The sequence below is a fragment of the Triticum aestivum genome, chromosome 5D (assembly GCF_018294505.1).
Source record: "Triticum aestivum cultivar Chinese Spring chromosome 5D, IWGSC CS RefSeq v2.1, whole genome shotgun sequence".
Lineage (NCBI taxonomy): Eukaryota > Viridiplantae > Streptophyta > Magnoliopsida > Poales > Poaceae > Triticum > Triticum aestivum.
In genome coordinates, this window is record NC_057808.1 from 55,758,896 (window position 1) to 55,782,105 (window position 23,210).

The 23,210-nt window shown below is 43.7% G+C and overlaps 1 protein-coding gene and 1 pseudogene across 1 annotated transcript; both read right to left on the reverse strand.

Moving 5' to 3' along the window:
* Positions 1-2,900: 2,900 nt before the first annotated feature.
* Positions 2,901-14,778, reverse strand: LOC123119410 (uncharacterized; annotated as a pseudogene).
* Positions 14,779-17,817: 3,039 nt separating this feature from the next.
* Positions 17,818-19,291, reverse strand: LOC123119411 (2-oxoglutarate-dependent dioxygenase 19). The gene is made up of 3 exons (XM_044539213.1): positions 18,999-19,291; positions 18,328-18,903; positions 17,818-18,236 (listed from the first exon to the last, which is right to left on the reverse strand). Exons 1-3 carry the CDS (start codon positions 19,275-19,277, stop codon positions 17,958-17,960), a joined length of 1,134 nt encoding a protein of 377 aa, XP_044395148.1. The 5' UTR covers positions 19,278-19,291; the 3' UTR covers positions 17,818-17,957.
* Between the last annotated feature and the right edge of the window lie 3,919 nt (positions 19,292-23,210).

A 23,210-nucleotide genomic window follows, 5' to 3' on the forward strand; every position in this document is an offset into this window, starting at 1 on the left:
TGGTGGAGAACTTCCATTCTGCTCCTGGACTGGCCACGGCTGCCATGCATGCCACCTCTATCTCCTGGTGGAATGATGTAATCTGCCCCCTTGGCAAGAAGACCACTACCATGGCCATTTACACCTGCTGGAATATCTGGAAGGAACGAAACAGACGCGTATTCGAGCATAAGACTCTTGCTGAGCAGGGTGTGCTTCTCCTCATCAACCAGGAAATTCTTCAACCTATGCTTTCATCTCACTGGCTTAGTGATGTTGACAACCAGCCAGAACCTGAGCCAGACTAGACTTTCTACCCTTTTTGTAACGCTGTGTTGTAAGAACTATTTGTTTTACTTTTCTCCTGCTTAATATATAGGCAGTGACCTGCCAGTTCCTCAAAAAAATACAAAAAAGGTAGAAAAACAGTGGACTTCCCTTTGGCGAATCCAAGTTCCATCCAAAATAAAAGTTTTTCTATGGAGGCTAGCAAAGCACTCTCTCCCGACGAGTGATGTTCTTAAACATAGAAATATGGCAGTGGAAGATAAATGCGCAGTGTGTGGAGAAGATGACTCGTGGAAGCATTCGTTGATCGAGTGTACAATGGCTAAATGCGTTTGGGCTTTGGCATCAGTGGAGGTTGCGGAACAGGTCTCCATGACGCAGCAAGGGAATGCGAGGGACTGGATTTTTGAGCTCATTGAAAAATTACCCTCTAGTGAAATGACAGAGGCCTTTGTCTCCCTATGGGCTATCTGGCACGCAAGGCGGAAGGTAATTCATGAAAATCTATTCCAAAGTCCATTATCTACTCATTGCTTCATCAGGAGTTTCATGGAAGATCTAGGTGTGGTACAGAGCAAGATGAATAACAAGGTACAAGCAAGACAAGTCCAGACCAATGTCCAGCAATGGATCCCCTCACCGGCCGGCTGGACGAAGGTAAACGTGGACGGAGCCTTGGGAAAACATGATGACAAGGCTGCCGTTGCAGCTGTAGCACGAAGCTGTGAAGGTGAATTCTTGGGAGCTTCTTCTGTTGTCTTCACAGGAATTTCAGATGCAGAAACCGTTGAAGCTCTTGCAATAAGGGAGGCTCTCTCATTGGCGGACGACTTGCTTACTCGAAGAGTTAAGGTGGCTTCTGATTGCCTTAGGGTGATAAATACTCTGAAAGAGGACTCCAAACCAGTATATTATCACATCACACAGGAGATTAAGGCCAGAGGTGCGCAGTTGGATGGCATTGTTTTTTGTCACGAGAAGCGCAGTTCAAACTTCGAAGCTCACAGGCTTGCTCGATCATCACTTAGGTATAATGTTGGCCGGTTTGTTTGGCTACTAGATCCGCCCGAGGGCTTATGTATCCCTAGAACTCTTGTGATATAATGTTTGGAGGGGTACTTTACCTTCCTCAAAAAAAAACGTATTTTCTTTCCTGGTATAAACACGCTACAGGTTGTTGTTCTTAGAAAAGGCACACCACATGTACACGTGCATGAAAAAATGTTATTTTCTAGCATATTTATATTTAGAAAATGATTATGAGATGTTTAAAGGATGTTTATGCAGTGTTAAAAAAAGTTCGTGCAGATTTTAGTAAATGTTAATGGCATTAAAAAAATGAATGTACATAAAACAATTTCATGCGTTTCAAAACAATATTCGTGATTTTTTTTAATGTTTATGCAGTGCTAAAAAATGTCCGCACAACTTTGAAAAAATATTAATGTGATTATAATACATGAAAAATATGCATGCATTTCCAAAAAAAATGTTTGTGACTTTTTATAATGTTTGCACAATTCAAAAAATGTACATGATTTTTTAAAGTGTTCACGCGTTTCAAAAATATATACAACCTCTGCACACTAATATAAGAGGTCTTTTGACTGCAAAAAGGTCTTACATTAGTTGTTTTTTTCAGGTAATATTACATTAGTTTACAGAGGGAGTTTTTGTGATATTTAAAAAACATGTTTATACAATGCAAAAAACAACATCCACCTAGTTTTAATAATGTCTTGTATCATTCAAAAAAAATATTTCAACCTGTATCAGCAAATGTTCCACGTATATATGAAAAACGTACGATAAGCATTGAAAAAAGTAGACACATGCTGAGAAAAGGAAAGAAAACCGATGAAGAAACAAACCGGATAAAATAAATGAGAGGAACACATAAACCACCCAAAAAACAAGCAAAAAACTTTCAAAAACCCCGCACAAAAAATGGATTTTTATCATTTATGCCACTTCTTGTGTCTCACTACTCAGTTTTGCCACTCGGAATGTCAATTGCTCAAAAATGACATCGCTTCTTTAGACGCTTGCTCAAAAATGCCACTGGCCACCATCACTGTCAGCTCAAAACTCCTTGTGATTTACCTATCCCTATTAATGTGATTGTATAAATAAATGTTTATCAAATTCTGCTTGTGATTTGCCTTATATTTTGATGAGAAGTTTAGATTGAAGTGGAATTAGTTCAAAAGGTAAGTAAATTAAGGTCACTGATTATCATACAGGAAGGTTGGACGAAGGGGTGCTTGAAAGAAAAGTGAAACATGGAACCTTACATTCTTTTTAATTATACTAGAACAATGCCCATGCGTTGCAACGTGATATAAATATTCTAGTACGTTAGCTTGTGATTTACCTATCAATAAAAATGCGATTGTGTATATAAATGTTCATCAAATTCTGACCATGAATTACCTTATATTTTAATTAGAAGTTTGGTAAGTAAATTAAAGTGGAATTGGTTCAGAATGTAAGTAAATTAAGGTGATTGGTTATCATATACATGGAAGTTGTACAAAGGGGTGGTGGGAAGAAAGGTGAAATGAGAACCTTACGTTCTTTTTAAGTAGTATATAGAATATAGATGTAGATATAGATAGATTATAGAGAGTTCCTCAAAAAAAAAACCCATGCGAAGGGTTTGGTTAAAATATGCGAAATTCCGCCAAATACACAAATAAAACCCAACAATACATGCCCACCAATTATATCTTCTAAATCATGTACACTAACAATCCACCCTTCTCCACCAAAAGGAGATTTTAGTAAATAACAAGGGTCAAATTGGTAATTTTTCGTACATTCACCGCCAAAATAAAGAGCCTTGAGTACTAGAAGAAAAGCACCTAGACCTAACAAAATTAAGTGAATACCCAAAATTGTAGTCATTTTATTTCAAGAAAGTATAGGTTTCTCCCTAAAACCCTTCTGATGGATCAATATCCCCTGAACTCTAAGACCGGATTATTTACACCTTGAACTTGTACAAAAACTGGATCAATGTGGCCCTCGGCAGTTTTGGGAAGAACTAAAGGTGGTTTCATTGTAATAATGTTGACTGAGCACGCTGAGTTAGCCAAAAGTGTTTCAGGTTGTTTCAGGCTGCTTCTTCGTTTAAGGAAAGTTATCGTTGTTGCTTCCTCATCGTCCCTTCTTCATCGTCGCCGGGAAGGAAGGATCCTCCTCCTTTGATGTTGCCTCCTCCGCTGCGTTGCCATCTCATCTGTTGGACTTGGCTGAAGAATTGCATTTTGCATCTAAGTAAAGGCATTGATAAAAAAAGAAAAAATAATAACCAAGAAACCCACATAGCATTTACCTAAGTATCACCTGCACATTAAGATAGGGGAATGCATGCAACACTACATACTCCCTTTGTGTTGTTGCAAGAGAACCAAGACCAGTTAGATACCAGGTGCTTTGAGGTTGCAGTTTCCCCAGAACATTAGTCTCGCTGCTGCAAAGACGCCATAAAAAGAATAATAAGACGACTGAAAGTACAGGATTCAGTTAACAAATGTACAGTATAAAACAATAGATGAACAATCAAGTATAGTTTTCCTAAAATCAAGCAAAGTTAGCATAGAATATGAGTTGAACCTATCAGCCTAACAGCTAAAACCTACAAAAATAAATATGCCCATGAACCTTACGACAAAGCCTGTTAGGATAAGAGATGTTTAGTTGGAATGTAGCTTAAATTCATCCAATAGGGCAATAGGCTGCTATAGTTGTCACTTTATCAGCATCAAGTACGAATTAGGAAGCTACAATGAGTTGCAGAGCAAACATTGCATGCATGTCCAACTGTTCAATTTAACTGTGATTGGAAAAAATAAAAACTGTGTTGTTTGCAAAACGTAACCATTGATACAAAAAATACAGAAAATCTCATTTAGTGTTAACACTATATGCAAGCATGGTAGGAGCAGAGTGAAGTCTTAATGAGCAAACAACATCAGCGACAGTATTAACTTTCAGAGTGACATAATCTTAGAAAATGAGAATTCACAATAATAAATCCATTTGCAAAGAACTAGCAGCAAGGTTCCAATAAAACCAAGTTCATCAAACGCTAGTTCAAATGCATCCAAAACATGGTTTTATCAGTGCAAGCCAGCTAACAATCAAATAGCAATGATATCGCAAACATCGGATTACCAGCTAGAATCGGATGAATTCCCAACATAAAATGGATAATTGCTCCACTGGGATCCCGTGTATCATTAGGCATATGGCGGCGGACTCTACCAACAACCGTCCACATTCTGACTCAGCATCTTCATTTGAACCAGCAGTCTTCCTATTAGTATTACTTGAGTGTGCAGCTAAAAAGCAAAGAAATGGGTACATAAGTGCAGCCCTCATAATACTTTAGGGGGCAGCCTGGTGCACGTAGCTCCTGCTTGCGCAGGGTCCGGAGAAGGGTCCGACCACTTTGGTCTCAGAATACTGTCCTGAGAGAAAAAATCTACACACTTAATACACGACTAAGCGAGGAATACAGTAGAGCTACCTGAACCAGGCCGAGGGAATGACAAAATTGCGACCTATCCTTTACAAATCTAGTTATATCCATGTGCTGGTAGAACATCATACCATCCTGGACACATCAACCATAATTTGGTCAGGCAATTGGATCGGGGAACGAGAACGCGCCATTTCTTATTATGGTTACTACAGAGCATGCCATCCATAAAAAAGTGTACGTCTTTCATGCCTATCCACGGTTCTAGCACACACAATTACATGTGCATCCCTTTGATACAGCCACAAGAGACTCCTCATAGGAACTGTATAGCTGAGCTCTGCATTCCTCAAAATGCAAAGGCTCAAAAACTCTAATGTACTCACGGATTCAAAGCTTCCAGGAACAGACTGAAGTTCAGACTCCTCTGCTTAGATGAGAAACATAAAATGCGCTTTGTCAAATTAAGGGCACAAGTGCAAACAGTGGTCTTTCCATCAATGATGAAATAGTGAAGACACGATCAGCAGGTACAAGACATGCATTAACCAAATAAGAAAGTGCCAGAATATCAAGACGTAACAGATTAAACTCTACTTTGAGCAAACTATAACAACTTTGAATACAGAACGCAAAGCAGCGAGCTGTATAATTTTTCAGATTAAGCAAGCACATCTAACACGATTCGTTTTCTCATCATACATTATATAATTTCCCAGATTAAGCATTGAGTTACTGCTATGGTGTTACTTAAACTGATAAGATCCAAAAGGAACATGTATAATGTATGAGAATTAACCTGGACTGTGCCAGAACTTATCACTTGTCACTTCCTGTAGAAGTGGTTCAATAGATGTGTCATGATACTGAGCATTAGTTACTGAAGCTTCTTTCTTGGAAACAAAGAGACCTCCTGTTGGCTCGTTTCTGATCTGAAGTGTTCTGTCCTGTTATCTCTGCTCTCCGACAAGAGACTGGTTGCCCCTTCATCTGCTTGGAATCCATGGTATGCCTCAAAGAGGCCTGGTTGGTAGAGATTGTTGGTCCTTCAGCAATCATTTTCTTTTACCACGCCTGAGATACGAACTCGACAACCCCATTGGATTCAGCATTTCGGTCACTTGGGCTGGCAGAATTACTTCATTCTGAACCCATCATTTCAAATTGCCGCTGGTCCCCGATGACCAGCTGGTTTTGTGTTTCTGCAGCTCCTTCACCAGCACCACGAGACACTAGCCTGGGGTGTTGATATTGTCATTATGCCAGCTTGCTTTACGTCCTCATCATTAATTATCACAGTTCGCCTGGCTCGCTTTTTACCCAGCATTGCTACTTCATGTTCATCCAACTTAAATCTCTTTGGAGGGTTGTCTGCAAGCTTCAAAGCATAATTGGCTTCTACTCCTATAATATCCTTTGACCTATTTTGCAGGTATAAAGTAGCCCCAGGTTGATTTCCTTCGCATTCCAAAGTTTTCATGGTTTCCAGTTCTGCTGGACACGTTGTTTTGATTGCAGCCAGCATATTCTTCAGTAAGATGCAAAGATATGAAAATCTTAACACTTCAGTCATAAATTGATCAATTATCACACGATAATATGTTGATACTCCTTGCATAAGAGATACATAAAGTAATCAAAGACAGAGCATACTAAAATGAAAAGGAGCCACAATGTTCGATTGCTGACACTATTCTCCAGTAATCTCTCCTTACACAGAAATTCATATATAAGCATGATCAGGGTTCATAACATATTACTGTCATTACAAAGAAGGGTGCATTGCTCATAATTTGGGCATTGTTCCTCACCCTCACCTTCAGTGTGAAATTATGCTAGAGAATTATAAACTATGTATTGATCTGAGAGGTATGGGACAGATTTTTTGGTCAAATCTTGATCATTGCCACAATAATCTCACATTATGCAGAACGGAAAGCGAACAATCTGAAAATGGTTCAGGCCGCCACTTGACCACGGTGAAATCCAGCTCAGTCTATTCAGAATTATAGTTTGTGTGCCAAAAGTTAGATCAACCGTTACAACTAATGTCGCCAGAACTGCGGGGCCAACACAAATAGGTCCACCTGACAGGAGACGGGATCAAATTTAGCTAGCAGAAACACAAAAAAACTGCTGGATTCTCCTGGATTAATATATCAGTACAAAAAGTTGTAAGTTGGGGGTGCCGGTCAGAGTCCTGGACTATTACAACATAGTCAGGAGGTTAGCGACCGTTATAGAATACAACAGTTCCGATAAACTGTTCTCCACACCACAGTTGCAGTACACTGTTTTACCCGTCCTGTAGCAAAGTTCGTCTTTGCGCTTCCCTGAGGTCGGTACTAGATATCACGTTAGTCACAAGGGTGGCCTCCAGTTTCTTGTTTGCCTATGGCAGCAAAACATGGTCGCAGATGGAAATGTCTCCCCGTCGGTACAGGAGAAACAGAGGACAAATCATTATATAATCCTTTCTTGCCCTTAATTTGATGATTCAGTCACCCTGTATGAAGGGGTTATAGCTAAATATGTATACCCAACTTGCTAGCAGTGAAAAATCTTATTAATTCAATCTGCTCTCTGCGTTGTGTTTAACTTGATGTCCTAAAACTCGGGTCTCCTCTCTCTCAAGACATTTTTCTTTTAAAATTCTTTTGGAGCACCCAAGCAAAGCAACACTATACAATGCCAACATTTTTTGCTGGGATTCAACTGGACATGACACTCAATTTCTGTATTCTATTGATATTTATTCGACTTTAATCTCCTTTTTGCCAAACATGACCTTAATCGGCAAGGGAAATGAATCCTAGTCTTAGCGACGGCCACCAGCCATTACTGTCTCACTGGGGCGGCCAGACTGGGTCTCTTGCAGTATACTTACAGCTCCACATTGGGATACATGGGTTGATGTGTTTATAACTAGTCATAAATACCTAGACTTATATGTATGTGTTTTTGACTTACTCTCCTTCCTATTGAAGAGAACTTTGCAGCAAAACAACTGTAAATATTTTCATATAAGTAACACACTTGCCTTTGCATCTTCGAACTAGAGCATGAAGCTTTATATCTTCAGTTGCAGCATTTGATGGGGCACAAACAAGCATCCACGGTTTGGGGCAAAGCTTGGGAAGAGTGTGGAACGTACAGGTTCTGATGCATCTTCATCCATCGAGCCCGCAGCAACAGCTTCTGAGCCACTGCTAGCACTACCACCAGCTTGCTCATAACTTCCAGGAGCAAGTTTCTTGAGCAGAGCAGCATGGCAATGTTAATACTGATGAATAACGTTTTACCATTCCCCAAACAGTATGGGTTTTCCCTGTCCCTGGAGGATCTTGTACCAATGTGAAAGGCCATGGTTCTTGTTTCTTCACTACTCAATTGCCTGTGCAAGCAGCTGTATGCATTGCAGCCCAATGAATTGCTGATAGCTGAGGCCCACTAAATGTATGAAAGACATGGCAGGAAAAACTGCATCGTTTGCAACAAATAACCCTTGATACGAAAACTAAAGAAATCTCATTTATTGTTAACGCTATATGCAAGCATGATAGGAGCAGAATGAAGTCTTAATGAGCAAACAACATCAGCGACAGTATTAACTATCAGAGTGACATAATCTTAGAGAATGAGAATTCACAATAATAAATCCATTTGCAGCCCTCATAATACTTTAGGGGGCAGCCCGGTGCACGTAGCTCCCACTTGCGCAGGGTCCGGGAAGGGTCCAACCACTTTGGTCTCAGAATACTTTCCTGAGTAAAAAAATCTGCACACTTAATACACGACTAAACGAGGAATACAGTAGAGCTACCTGAACCAGGCCGAGGGAATGACAAAATTGCGACCTATCCTTTAAAAATCTAGTTATATCCATGTGCTGGTAGAACAACATCATACCATCCTGAACACATCAACCATAATTTGGTCAGGCAATTGGATCGGGGTACGAGAGCGCGCCATTTCTTACTATGGTTACTACAGAGCATGCCATCCATAGAAAAGTGTACGTCTTTCATGCTTATCCACGGTTCTAACGCGCACCATTGCATGTGCATCCCTTGATACAGACTCAAGAGACTCCTCATAGGAACTGTATAGCTGAGCTCTGCATTCCTCAAAAAGCAAAAGCTCAAAAACTCTAATGTACTCACGGATTCAAAGCTTCCAGGAACAGACTGAAGTTCAGACTCTTCTGCTTAGATGAGAAACATAAAATGCGCTTTGTCAAATTAAGGGCACAAGTGCAAACAGTGGTCTTTCCATCGATAATGAAATAGTGAAGACACAATCATCAGGTACAAGACATGCATTAACCAAATAAGGAAGTGCGAGAGTATCAAGACAAAACAGATTAAACTCTACTTTGAGCAAACTATAACAACTTTGAATACAGAACACAAAGCAGTGAGCTGTATAATTTTTCAGATTAAGCAAGCACAACAAACATGATTCGTTTTCTCATCATACATTATATAATTTTCCAGATTAAGCAATTGTGTTACTGCTATGGTGTTACTTAAAATGAAGAGTCCAAAAGAAACACCAATAATGTATGAGAATTAACCTGGATTGTGCCAGAACTTATCACTTGTCACTTCCTGTAGAAGTGCTTCAATAGATGTGTCATGATACTGTGTATTAGTTACTGAAGTTTGTTTCTTGGAAACAAAGAGACCTCCTGTTGGCCCATTTCTGATCTGCAGTGTTCTGTCCTGCTATATCTGCTCTCTGGTAAGAGACTGGTCAGACCTTCATCTGTTTGGAATCCATGGTATGCCTCAAAGAGGCCTGCTTGGTACAGATTGTTGGTCCTTCAGCATTCATTTTCTTTGACCAGACCTGAGATACCAACTCGTTGGTCACTCGGGCCGGCAGAATTACTTCATTCTGACCCATCATTTCAAATTGCCGCTGGTCCCTGATGACCAGTTGGTTTTGTGTTTCTGCATCTCCTTCACCAGCACCACGAGACTCTCCTGGGGTGTTGATGTAGTCATTATGCCAGCTTGCTTTGCGTCCTCATCATTAATTACCACAGTTTGCCTGGCTCGCTTTTACCCAGCATTGCTACTTCGTATTCATCCAACTTTAATCTCTTTGGAGGGTTGTCCGCAAGCTTCAAAGCATAATTGGCTTCTACTCCTCTATCCTTTGACCTATTGTGCAGGTTGAAAGTATCCCCTGGTTGATTTACTTCACGTTCCAAAGTTTTCATGGTTTGTAGTTCTGCTGGACACAATGTTTTGATTGCAGCCAGCATATTCTTCAGTAAGATGCAAAGATCTGAAAATCTTACACTTCAGTCACAAATTGATCATTATCACACGATAATATGTTGATACTCCTTGCGTAAGAGATACATGAAGTAATCAAAGACATAGCATACTAGAATGGAAAGGAGCCAAAATGTTTGATTGCTGACACTATATTCTCCAGACTCCAGTAATCTCTCCTTACACAGATTCATATATAAGCATGATCAGGGTTCATAACATATTACTGTCACTAAAAAGAAGGGTGGATTGCTCATAATTTGGGCACTGTTCATCACCCTCACCTTCAGTATGAAGTTAACCTAGAGAATTATAAACCATGTATTGATCTGAGAGGTATGGGACAGATATTTTGGTCAAATCTTGATCATGGCCACAACAATCTAACATTATGCAAAACGGAAAGCGAGCAATCTGAAAATGGTTCAGACCACCACTTGACCGTGGTGAAATCCAGCTCAGTCTTTTCAATTATAGTTTGTGTGCCAAAGTTAGATCAACCATTACAACTAAGGTCGCTAGAGCTGCGAGGCCAACGCAAATAGGTCCGACAGGAGACCGTATCAAATTTAGCTAGCAGAAACACAAAAAAACTGACTAATATATCGATATAAAAAGTTGCAAGTTAGGGGTGCCGGTCAGAGTCCTTCTCAGCATGACTTTGGCTGAATTATAACATAGTCAGGAGGTTAGCGAACTTTTTAGAATACAACAGTTCTGATAAACTGTTTTCAACACAACAGTTGCAGTACACTGTTTTTCGCATCCTGTAGCAAAGTTCCTCTTTGCGCTTCCCCGAGGTCAGTACCAGATATCACCTTAGTCACAAGGGTGGCCTCCATTTTCTTGTTTGCCTATGGCAACAAAACATGGTCGCAGAGGGAAGGTTCTCCCCATTGGTACAGGAGAAACAGAGGACAAATCATTATATAATTCTTGCTTACCCTTAATTTGATGATTCAGTCACCCTGTATGAAGGGGTTACAGCTAAATATAGATACCCTAACTGGTTTAGTTTCGCTAGCAGTGAAAATGTGATTAATTCAATCTACTCTCTTAAGTTGTGTTTAACTCGATGTCCTAAAACTCAGGTCTCCTCTCTCCAAGACATTTTCTTTCAAAATTCTTTTGGAGCACCCACGCAAAGCAACACTATACAATGCCAACATTTTTTGCTGGGATTCAACTGGATATGACACTCAATTTCTGTATTTTCTTGATATTTATTCAACTTTAATCTCCTTTTTGCCAAACATGCCCTTAATCAGCAAGGGAAATGAATCCTAGTCTTAGCAATGGCCGCCAGCCATTACTGCCTCATTGGGGCGGACAGCCTGGGTCGCTTGCAGTATAGTTATAGCCCCACATTAGGATACCTGGGTTGACGTGTTTATAACTAGTCATAAATACCTAGACTTATATGTGTGTGTTTTTGACTTACTCTCCATCCTATTGAAGAGATTTTTGCAGCAAAGAAACTTTAAATATTTTCTAATAAGTAACACACTTGCCTTTGCATCCTCGAAGTAGAGCATGAAGCTTTATATCTTCAGTTCGATGAATCCGCTGCAGAATGGAAGAGCACCCACTGTAAAGTTATGCTCACCTAACATAAAGAATGTGACTTTCTATTCTCTACCAAAATTTTCTTAATCTGCAAATCGTATTAGTAATTACCTGCTGGCAATCTGATAATTACATGTTAAACCACTCTCCTTGCTTATATGACACAAGCTCGGGCGGGGTCTGACCGATTAAGAATTTGACACATGATTAGAAAATTATATGAAAGCAAATTGCACATTGCAGTACTGTTCTATAAAAGTACATGTATATATTCCATGGATAAGCCTACTTGATCCATGCAAAACAGAGCTCCACATCAGGAATAAAGTTCAAGGTCCACTAACACAATGGTCCCTTGGTGCACGAAACAAGAAACATAATTCAGCCAAGTCATGTTACAGGGTTTGTGCTTGCAATGCGCCATCTTTCAATGTTCCACTGTAACCTGAACCCAGTAACCTGAAATCTGCTCAAGTTGGGCGTGCCTACTACCAGGCACGTATAGTGAATCTAGTGACTATGATTTACAGGCCAACTGTCAAATACCTGTGTATCTCAGTCTCATTGCAGCCACTTCATCCTTCATTGCCTGACAGTATTTTTCTGCAGCTTCTACTTCCTTCTCCAAGCTGACTAGATTGATTCCTTCACTCAATTCATTGTGCACAGATGCACTACGAGCTTGTTTATTTCCATCCAAGTGCCTCTCCATTGTAAGTATATTGTGTTTCAGCTTACTCAAATGGTTTGAAAGTGATTTAACACCTTCCGATTCTTGTGCTTTAGTCCGGGCATACTCAAGCCTTGCCTTGGAATCCTGAAGCCTTCTAAGTCGGGTCTGTGGCTCCTTCAGACGGGCAATGAAGTGCTTCACATTAAACCCATTTTGTTCCAATTCCCGAGCTTTTTTCATCAGATATGCAACTTCCGCGGCATCAGTGTCACATGATGTCTTGAGCACCTCCCTTGCCAGGCCAACCAATAATAACCACATTCCACTGCAGGCCAAATCTCGTAGAGCGTCATCGTTCTTCACCAACCCTCTGTAATGTGGTCTCTGGGGAATGAGCTCAAAGAACACAGGGTACTCTCTCATGGCTGCTTCAGCACAAGGGTCATTGTTGCTATTCTTCAGTGATTCTTGCTTTCTTCCACCCGCTTCATCTTCATCAGAGCTTTCCTCCCATTGTGAGAAAAGCCCAGAGCGCACAAACTCTTCTAGCTCCAGGACAAGTTGCCTATCATGATCTTCAGGATCAAGGATACTCTCTTCCTGATCATCATCGAGGTTTATTACTTCACATTTCTCACCATGTGATTCAAGAACAACACATTCATCGTCACTCTCAAGCTGTGCATCACGTTTATCAATGTGAGAATTTGGATCTTTTGGGAGACCACAGTACTTCCGGCCTTCAAGCCCGTCATCACATACCTGGAGACCTTCATGGCCATCAAACACCTTGTTTCTCTTATTCCTATCACCATTTCCAGAGAGTTTGTCTAGCCTCTTTTTCTTCTCAATCTTTCCTTTCACCACAGTTGCACTGCAGTCTGTATCACTTGAACTAAGGTCTAGGACAACCACCTCTGTTTCGTTCTCCTGAGCTAGCAGATCTTCTATGGTGCATTTTCTGCTATCTGGCATGGTACTTTCTCTACATTTATCACCTGCCGTATCTACAACATTTCTGTTAGGCTCATTCGGTGGAGATGAGTTATCACTGTTTTCCTGGTATGCTATTTCCGACCTACCATATTGGTCAGCATCCTGGTGCCGCACAAAGTGCCCATTCAATCATGCAACATATTCCTTGCTGGCCAGCCCGCGTCTACAGATACCAGGTATCCACACCTCGATTCCCTTGGAGTCAAACCCATGGACAATAGGAAAAGGAACATCCTGATCGTAACCAAGCTGCCTTGCGACAATGTGGGGATTGTACATTGCCGTGTTATACATGCCATCACCGCACAATCCAGTCAACGCCGCTTGCCTTATAATTGCAAGGTAATCCTCCAACCACTCGGGCTTATCCTTACCTCTAGAGCTCACCAAGACGGTTTCCTTGCTGAACCACCCAGGTTCAGTCCAGTTGAGAGAGTTGTGCAGGTAAGGCCTCCACTCGAAGCAATCCTCTTCCTGCAAAACCCGTGAAGACTCCTCACTTGTGGTCTTCCTCCTCCTCCGAGCCCAAAAGAGCACGCGGACATTCGAGACAGGGAACTCTGGTGCTCTCAGCTCCGGCGGGCGCAGGCGGTCGTAGCGCTCCCACATCCACGCCTGCAGCAGCCAGAGCGGCGCCCAAACGTCCACGCGGCCACTCGCCACCCCGGAAGTAACAATCCTGTCCATCTCAGCATAGAGATTAGCCACCACCGCCGGGCCGAGGGCAATGCGCTCGCCAAGACAAAGCCGGGCGGCGAGTGCAAAGAGACACTCTGGTAGCTCCCAGCCCTTGCGCCGTAGGGGTGGGGTAACAAAGAAGGCCAGCCAGTAGGCGAGGAACCCGAGGTGGCGCAGCTCGTCGTCCTCCCCGGGCCGGATTCTGCTGTCGAACCATTCGAGCCAGAGCTCCGCGGACACCCGCCGGGCTTTGCGGGCGCACGGGTGGAGCTCCCTGATCTTCTCCTTCTCCACCACCAGGCGGACGCGGAGGTCCTCCTCGGTGGGAGTGAGGGGCCGGTCCAAGGGAGCGCCGGAGGGGGGCAGGCCGGCGAGGAGGAGCGCGTCCTCGAGCGAGAAAGTGGCGGGCCCGGCGGGGAGCCGGAAGGTGTGGGAGTCCGGATGCCAGAGGGAGAGGAGCGCGGACAGGGCGTGGCGGTCGGGTATGACGGCGGCCGTGGAGGCGGCGACGGCGTCGGAGATGGCGGCGGAGCGGAGGACGAGAGCGAACCCGGGGTCGGAGAGGGCCGCGGTGACCCAGGCGGACCAGCGCGCGCAGGGCGAGAGGTGGCGGAAGGAGAGCGGCGGCACGGATCGGGGCGGGGAGGAAGGGCTGCCGGGCTGCAGGGTTGGAGCGTGTGGGGGGAGGTGGATGGGGAGGAAGGAGGGGCCTTGGACGCCGCCGTGGCGGCTGTCGCAAACATCGGGTGCGGGCATCCTGTGGCGGCACGTAAGGTTTCTTGTCGCCGCCGGCGCCCGAGGCGTGAGGGGGACGGGGAAATCTTGAGGTTCGTTCGGGGGTTTCGACAAAAAAACAACTCATGCATATTTCAAAACTTAATCCAAATAAGTCTAAAAATAATTTTGCAGGAGAGACTTCCGATATACTGTATTCATCAAATCACACCTAACGACGACTACAAGCACTAGAGCGGGTCGAAGGCACGCCGCGCCCCTTCATCACCGCAACGAGGCAAACCTTGTTGTAGTAAGCAGTCGAGAAATTGTTATGCTAAGCCCCAAAGCACCAATGCTCTAGAACAGCAACCGGCACTGATGAAGAGAAACGTAAATCAAAAGAAGCCAATCTAAAGATATAAAGAAACAGACGAACGAAGACTGGATCCGCACAAATCCACCGAAGTTAAACGTCGATCGAATCTCACGAGATCTATGGTAAACACACCCCACACGCCCTCCGACGACGCGAGACGCACCATCAAGAAGAGGGCTATGCGAGGAGAACCTTGTTCCATCTTTAGAGAGCCGTCACCGCCTCGCCTTTCTAGGTAGGACTCAAACCCTAAAGGAACTATAAAAGAAAATCTAAAAATAAAGCAAAAGCCCTCCCACCGGTAAGGATCGGAATCCACTGCGCCTCATAACTCTAAGACCGTAGGAGACGAGACAAAATCGACGACGACGACGGCACCGCCGAAAGGCGGGAAAACCCTAGACACCTATGGGCCTTTCTTTCTTTTTCGTGAAGAAAATATTCTCAAAGCTTAATTCGTGGATGTGTTTGTTGGGATATGATGAAGTGTCACTTTATGATCAGATTATTCATTAAATTCAATTGAATCTTTTGAAGTTTTCATGTTGTAAATAGCTTTGTATGATCTCCGGTCTATCCATCTACTTTGGCCAAGTTTGATGGGTTTTTCTTCAAAGGGAGTTTTGCATTGTAGTGGGTTTTCTAATCTTGTGGTGCTCTATATTCCAGTGACAGTAAGGGATATGATACTATTGTATTGTGTCCGTCAAGGATAAAACGCCGATTTCTCATCATATTAATTGATGTTATATTGTCGACATTATGTTATCATGCTTATTACAATGCTTGGTTTATTGTAAACTTAATACTTCGAGAGCATGCTGAATAGAGGTCTTTGAATGGACCTTATTCCATCTTTATGGACCGTCGTGGCCTCGTCTTTCTATGCAGGACACAAACTCTAATTCAACCCAAAAAAAGCTAAAAACATAATAGGACCCCACTCGCCAGCAAGGGGTGAGACACACCGTGTCTCCGTGTCCCTAGGGCCACCGGAGACGAGGCATATCGGCGGCGGCTCTGACAGGAGGCAGAGAAATCCTAGTTTCATGGGAGAGAGGCCAAGGGTATGCCTCTTGACAGTAGCCGTTGGTCAATCCTAATGAAAAGTCATAGCTAGACGCACCTCAACACGCCCAACAACAATGTTAGACGCACTGTCGGGACGGAGGCTCGGCACCGAAGAGGACTCCATCTTTAGAGAGCCGTCGCCGCCTCGTCTTTCTAAGCATGGCACAAACCCTAATCAACCTTAAAAAAAAGCTAAAAATGGAGTAGGACCCCACCCTTCAGCAAGGGTCGATATCCATCGCGCCTCCGTGGCCCTAAGGCCACAAGAGACAAGGCGGATCAGCGGCAGCGCCGGAGAGAAATCCGGGTTTCCTGGGCAGTTGTGAGAGAGGCCAAGGGGCACGCTACTGTTGACAGTACTCATTGATCAATTCTCTTCTTCTTAGTGAAAAGTCAGAGCTCCAGCCGGTTGCTAGGCTTACCGGAGATAGATTACAATAAGGGATAAAAAGATCATGTCTATCCTTAACTTGGAGGACACACCACGGCTTCATAGATCTTCTATCGCTATGCGGCTTCACCAGTCCGGCCCATATTCAATGGGACGGCGCCCCGAGGATCCCTTAATCCATAACTCCCTCACCATAGGAGACGCGACAAAATCGGCGACGACGATGGCATCGCCGAAAGGCAGGAAAACCCTAGACACCTATGAGCCTTTCTTTCTTTTTCGCGAAGAAAATAGTCTCAAAGCTTAATTCGTGGATGTGTTTGTTGGGATATAATGAAGTGTCACTTTATGATCAGATTATTCATTAAATTAAATTGAATCTTTTGAGGTTTTCATGTTGTATAATTAAATAGCTTTGTATGATCTCCGATTTATCTATCTACTTTGGCCAAGTTCGATGGGTTTTTCTCCAGAGGGAGTTTTGCACTGTAGTGGGTTCTAATCTTGTGGTGCTCTATATTCCGGTGACAGTAAGGAATATGACACATATTGTATTGTGTCCGCCAAGGATAAAACGACGATTTCTAATCATATTGATTGATGTTATATTGTCGACATTATGTTATCATGCTTATTGCAATGCTCGGTTTATTGTAAACTTAATACTTCGAGAGCATGCTGGATAGCGGTCTTTGAGTGGACCTTATTCCATCTTCATGGATCCGTCGTGGCCTCGTCTTTCTATGCAGGACACAAACTCTAATCAACCTAAAAAAGAGCTAAAAACATAGTAGGACCCCACCCGCCAGCAAGGGGTGAGATTCACCGTGTCTCCGTGTCCCTAAGGCCACCGTAGACGAGGCATATCGGCGGCGGCTCCGACAGGAGGCAGAGAAATCCTAGTTTCATGGGAAGTCGCGAGAGAGGCCAAGGGTATGCTGTTCTTGACAGTAGCCGTTGGTCAATCTTCTTCTTCCTAATGAAAAGTCATAGCTAGACGCACCTCAACACGCCCTCCGACAATATTAGACGCACTGTCAGAACGGAGGCTCGGCACCGAAGAGTGTGGGGAGTACCTTACTCCATTTTTAGAGAGGCGTCGCTGCCTCGTCTTTCTAAGCATGGCACAAACCCTAATCAACCTAAAAAAAAGCTAAAAATGGAGTAGGACCCCACCCTTCAGCAAGGGCCGAGATCCATCGCGCCTCCATGGTCCTAAGGCCACTAGAGACAAGGCGGATCAGCGGCAGCACCGGAGAGAAATCCGGGTTTCCTGGGCAGTTGTGAGAGAGGCCAAGGGGCACGCTACTGTTGACAGTACTCGTTGATCAATTCTCTTCTTCTTAGTGAAAAGTCAGAGCTCCAGCCGGTTGCTAAAAAAATTTTAATAATGGACACATAAATTTTGGTCAACTTGAGGATTTGAACCTGAGGAATCATGCCTAGTAAGTTCAAGAACTGCAGAGCGTGTCAGTAAGTATGTGACGCTGCACCCGAACGAGGTCCAGCGCTCCCTTCTCGTTGAGCTTGTTGCTCTGCTGGTGTTCCATGTAGTCCCTGTACTTGACCCCCCTGAACTCTAGTCCCAGGGGTGGCACGGCCAGCTCCGGCACGGGCTTGACGACGGCGTCCAGGCACGGCCCGAGCAGGCTCACGCACGACATCCTCGCCTGCGCGCGGTCGACCAGTGCACGGTGGAGCACACCCTTGTACCTTCCATTGCTCACGATCTGCATACACACGAACCAGCACAGCAGGTTCAGATTTTTCTTGTCGTCTATAGTTAGATCACAAGAGACAAAGAGTCGATCGGTTGGTCACCTCCAGCTGATCGCCGGCGATGACGAAGAATGAGCCGGGGATGGGCTTGGCGAGGAGCCACCGGCCGTCGTGCTTGACTTGGAGGCCATCGACGCCGTTCTGGAAGAGCAGGGTGAGGAGGCCGTGGTCGGAGTGAGCGGGCAGCCCGACCGCCCCATCGTCGTCGTCCGGGCCAGCAGCGCACGGCGGGTAATGGTTACCGACGAGGATCTGGAAGCAGGACCCGAGGTCAAGGCGCTCAGCGATGCGGCCGGCGGGGAGCCCCAGGCTCTCGGAGATGGCCGCCGTGAGCTCCAGCAGCAGGCCCCTCGTGCGCGCCGCGTACTCCGCGGCCACGCCCCGCAGGCCGTCGGGCTTGGCGGGGCAGTGGAGCTCGGGGTGCGCGAACATCTTGACGTAGTCCCGCCAGTACCTGGCGCCGTCGACGGCGGAGTTGAAGCCCGTGCCGACGCGGACGGGGTCCATCGGGCCGGCGTCCATGAACTCCGCCTTTTGCTCCGGCGGTAGGCCGAACAGCTCCTTGCACGCGTCCATCATCGCGCTCTGGAGATCCTCGGGCACCCCATGGTTGGTCACCTTCATGATGGATTTATATTTATCGAGGCTTGAGAATCGATCTATACTACGTTTAGCGTTTGGGTGGTACGTAAGTAATAATTGTGTAATCGTACCATGAAGAAGCCCCAGTCTTGGCACGCCCGGCCGAGGTGCCGGACCGCCTGCGACCGTTCCCTGGCGTCGCCGTTGACGAGGACGGCCAAGTCGACGACGGGGATGCCGTCCTCACTGCAGGGTCTGTTCGGTTGGCCAGGGGAGCGAGGAGGAGAGGCCATGATTGTGCAGTGGAGGCATAGCAGAGGGAAGATCTGTGGCGGTCGTGCAGGTGGTTGCCGTGGCTTAATTTGCTGGTCCACTCTCTGTACGTTGTACAATGGTTCCGTGCTGGACATGCAAGTCCAGCTCGTTTGGCTCTTCCTCCAGATATTTATCGCCACCGTTCACGGCACTTGTGACGTGAAGTGAAGACGAGCACAAAGCCTCTTTCCACGCCGAGATCTTTTTTTTGTTGAACCGAAATCGTAGAACAATCGTTCTACGGGAAATTTCATTAAAATAAATAGTTTACAATATGTACAAAACCAAAAAGGCTCAACCCACTCCTGTTTTATTAAAACCTGAAGCTAGCATTGTTATGTCAAATGTTGTTCAATCCAGCTAGAAAATTGATCTCTGAATATAGTTTTCAGTCTGTGTAACAGAAGCTGAAGATCTGTCTTGAGTGAGGCCTTCCAAGCTTGAGTTGTGGCTGGTTTTCCTTTGAAAATTTGATCATTTCTTTGTATCCAGATGTTCCAACATTCCATAATCATGATTTCCATGGCAAAGGCAGTAGGCAAGTTTTGAATGGCCAGTGAGATCTCATCAAAGATGGACAATCCTCTGTGTCTGTGTCCCAAAAGGGATTGCCAGCAATTGAAAGCAAAGTCACAGTCCCAAAAAAAGTGTTGAGAAGTTTCCTCCGTGTTCATCTGACAAAGTGCACAATTATAGGAAGGCAGGTGGAATGATCTTCGTTGAAGCATGTTTCTAGTATTGACCCTGTCATGCAATAAGAGCCAAAAGAAGATCTTGTACCGAAGCATGGTTGCATTCTTCCATAATTTTTGAAAAAGTGGTGCAACTAGTGGTCCCTTTGTCAGTTCCTTGTACATCTTGATCGATGAGTAAGATGCACCCCAAGGATATGTCCATTTATCACCATGATTTGAAGGTTGTAGAGATTCAAGGGTGTTCTGAAGTTCAGTGAACTGGTTGTGTGCTTGAGCTGAGAGTGGGAGGAAGAAATTATCACTTATGTTTGCCTGCTGCAAAAACTCCTGAATGCTCAAAGTATCTTGGATTGCAAAGGAGTAAAGTTCAGGAAATTTATGTCTTGTGATGCCATGTCCCCAGTTGTCCATCCAAAAATCAATAGTGTCTCCTATGCCCAACTGACCTTTGGCTACTGTTTTGAATTCAGGAGCAGCTTGAAAATACTTTTCCACCAGAATGAACCTACATTCCTATTGGTAATCACTCCATCAGGATAGTAAGAATCCCAAATAAGATGCACCTAAGGGAGATTTTCTTTGTGTAGGAACTTATGCAGATGCTTCATTAAAAGACATTTATTATGAACATCAATGCTGAGAACTCCCAATCCTCCTTGGTCTTTGGGCTTGCAAACTTTGTCCCAGGCAATGAGTGCAGGACCTCTACCCTCCATTCCATATTTCCTCCAGAAGCAGTGCTTTAAGGCTTTGTTGATTTGCTCAATTATGCCTTTCGGAAGATCAAGGGTGCACATGAAGAAAATAGGAAGATGCATGAAGACAGATTTGATGAGAGTAAGTTTGTCCCATAGGATAGTAATGTAGAGCAACCAGCCAGTCAGCTGTCAATCCTCTTGAGGACAGGAGAAAAATCTTCCATCTTAGGCTTGGAAAGTGACAAAGGTAGGCCAAGATAAGTGAAAGGGAAGGAGCCAATAGAACACCCCAGTCTGGCAGCTAGAGCTTGCAGTACCTCATTGTCAGTGTTGATGGGCACCATGGCTGATTTATCAAGGTTAACTCTTAGCCCTATAAAGACTGTAAAATGGAGAATGAGGTTTTTGAGTTGCTCCACTCGCGTGGCAGAAGCTTGCATAATTAGAACAGTGTCATCAGCATATTGAATGACTGGGAAATCATGACAATGATGCTGTTCAAGTGGCCTTGAGATCAAATTGTTATGCATGGCCTCATTCAGAATAGACTGTAAAAGATCTGCAACAAGCACAAATAGTAATGGAGAGAGAGGGTCTCCCTGTCTCACTCCTCTTTTGCACAGAAACTGTTTCCCGGGGACCCCATTCAATAACATAGCAGAATATCCAGAGGAAAAAAGCATATCCATCCACATGAGCCATCCGTTGCCAAAACCTCTTGCAATGAGAATATCTTTTATTGACTGATGTTCAATGAGGTCGAAAGCCTTCTCAAAATCCAGTTTCAAGACAATAATCTCCTGACCAGACATTTTACATTGACAAATGAATTCATAAGACCAAGCAAGACAATCCTGGATTGATCTGGCCTTTAAAAACTCATACTGGTTAGTATGCACCAGCTTCAAAATGACCTCTTGGAGTCTATTTGCCAGAAGCTTAGTAATGATCTTGATTGAGCAGTTGAGCAATGAAATTGGCCTGAAATCATTGGGTGTGGTTGGAGCATCTTTCTTAGGTATGAGAGTAATAAAAGAAGAGTTGATGCTTTGTAAGCTGATTCTTCCATGATAAAAGTCCTCAATTAAAGTATAGAAATTAGGGGCCAGAATATCCCAACAATGCTTGATGAAGTTTGTATTGAAACCATCTGGACCTGGAGCTTTATCATTAGGCAAGCTTTTTACAACAGCACCAATTTCCTCCTGAGAAAAAGGTGATTCCAACAGAGAAAGATCCACATCTCTTTTCAACAGAGTACCCAAGTTAAGAGGGTTGAAAGTGGGCACAGAGGTACTTAATCTCTTTTTGAAGGCATTGAAGAGTATATTAGCTTTGGCATTATGTTCTCTATGAGTGTTGCCCAAATCATCATGCAAGCTAGCAATGTGATTAACCCTGTACTTGATGGTGGCTTTGGCCTGAAAATATTTTGAGTTTGCCTCTCCAAATTTAACCCATCTAATTGTAGCTCTCTGCTGCCAATAGATCTTTTGTCTTTCTAGAAGTGTGAGTAAATGTTGTTTAAGAAACTCTCTTCCATTCCATTCTTGTAAAGTGAGAGTTCTAAAATCTTCAATTGCATCCAGAAAGAGAATGACCTCATTAGTGGCTTTGATGGAAATACTGAGTTGAGAAATTGATTTGGCCTAGATTTTGAGACATTTCCTGAGCCTTTTGAATTTTGCAGTAATTCTCTTTGCACTATCTTGGATGTTGATGGCCTGTTCCCAATTCTGCTTTACAATATCTTTGAATCCCTCAGTTTGCAGCCAATAGTTCTCAAACCTGAAGATTTTAGACTTGGGAATATGTGTACCAATTTGCACCTGACAAGGTATGTGATCTGAGACACGTTTGGACAGAGGGAGAACTAGGGTGTTAGGAAAGTGAGATGTCCAAGATTTAGAAGTGAACACCCAGTCTAATTTTTCCAGTAGTGGTGCTTGCTGCATGTTGCTCCAAGTGAAGCTCCTTCCTTTTAATGGGATTTCAACCAGAGCCAGGCTATTGATGGCATCATTGAACTTTAACATATCAGAAAAATTGCCCCCAGACCTGCTTCTGTTGTGTGGGTATCTAATGTAGTTGAAGTCTCCCAAGATCATCCATTTTGTCTCATCAGGCATTTGGATGTTGCTGAACCAGTTTAGGAAATCTTCTCTAGCTGCACCTTGGCAAGGGCCATAAATGTTGCTAAGAATCCACGAATCACCAGTGAGCTTAGACAAAAATCTGATTGAAATAGAAAACTCATTTCGAAACAAGGTTTCACCCTCAAAAATGTTGCCATTCCAAGCTATGAGAAGCCCACTAGAAGCTCCCATAGAGGGTAAAAAATCAAAACAATTGATCCTGTTAGGGCAAAAGTTTTTGATATATGTGAAATCAAAGTGTTCTTTCTTAGTTTCTTGCAGATAGACAATATCTGCATTTGCCTCAGCAATCTTGTTTCGAAGAGAAAGCCATTTGTTACTGTCATTAATACCTCTGATGTTCCAATTGAGTATATTCCAGTTTCTATTCATGATCAGATAGAGTCAAGTCTGCAACTGGTACTATTCCTCTTAAGAGATCAATCAAAGATAACCATGCAAGCAAGATGACAAGCAAACTCTCAGCATAACAGAGCAGA

Coding starts and splice junctions, on each gene's coding strand:
- LOC123119411 (XM_044539213.1), bottom strand. CDS start 19,277: ATGTCCAGCACGGAACCATTGTACAACGTACAGAGAGTGGACCAGCAA. Junction 18,904..18,998: donor AAGACTGGGGCTTCTTCATG/GTACGATTACAC, acceptor TCCATCATGAAG/GTGACCAACCATGGGGTGCC. Junction 18,237..18,327: donor TCGCCGGCGATCAGCTGGAG/GTGACCAACCGA, acceptor GTGTGTATGCAG/ATCGTGAGCAATGGAAGGTA.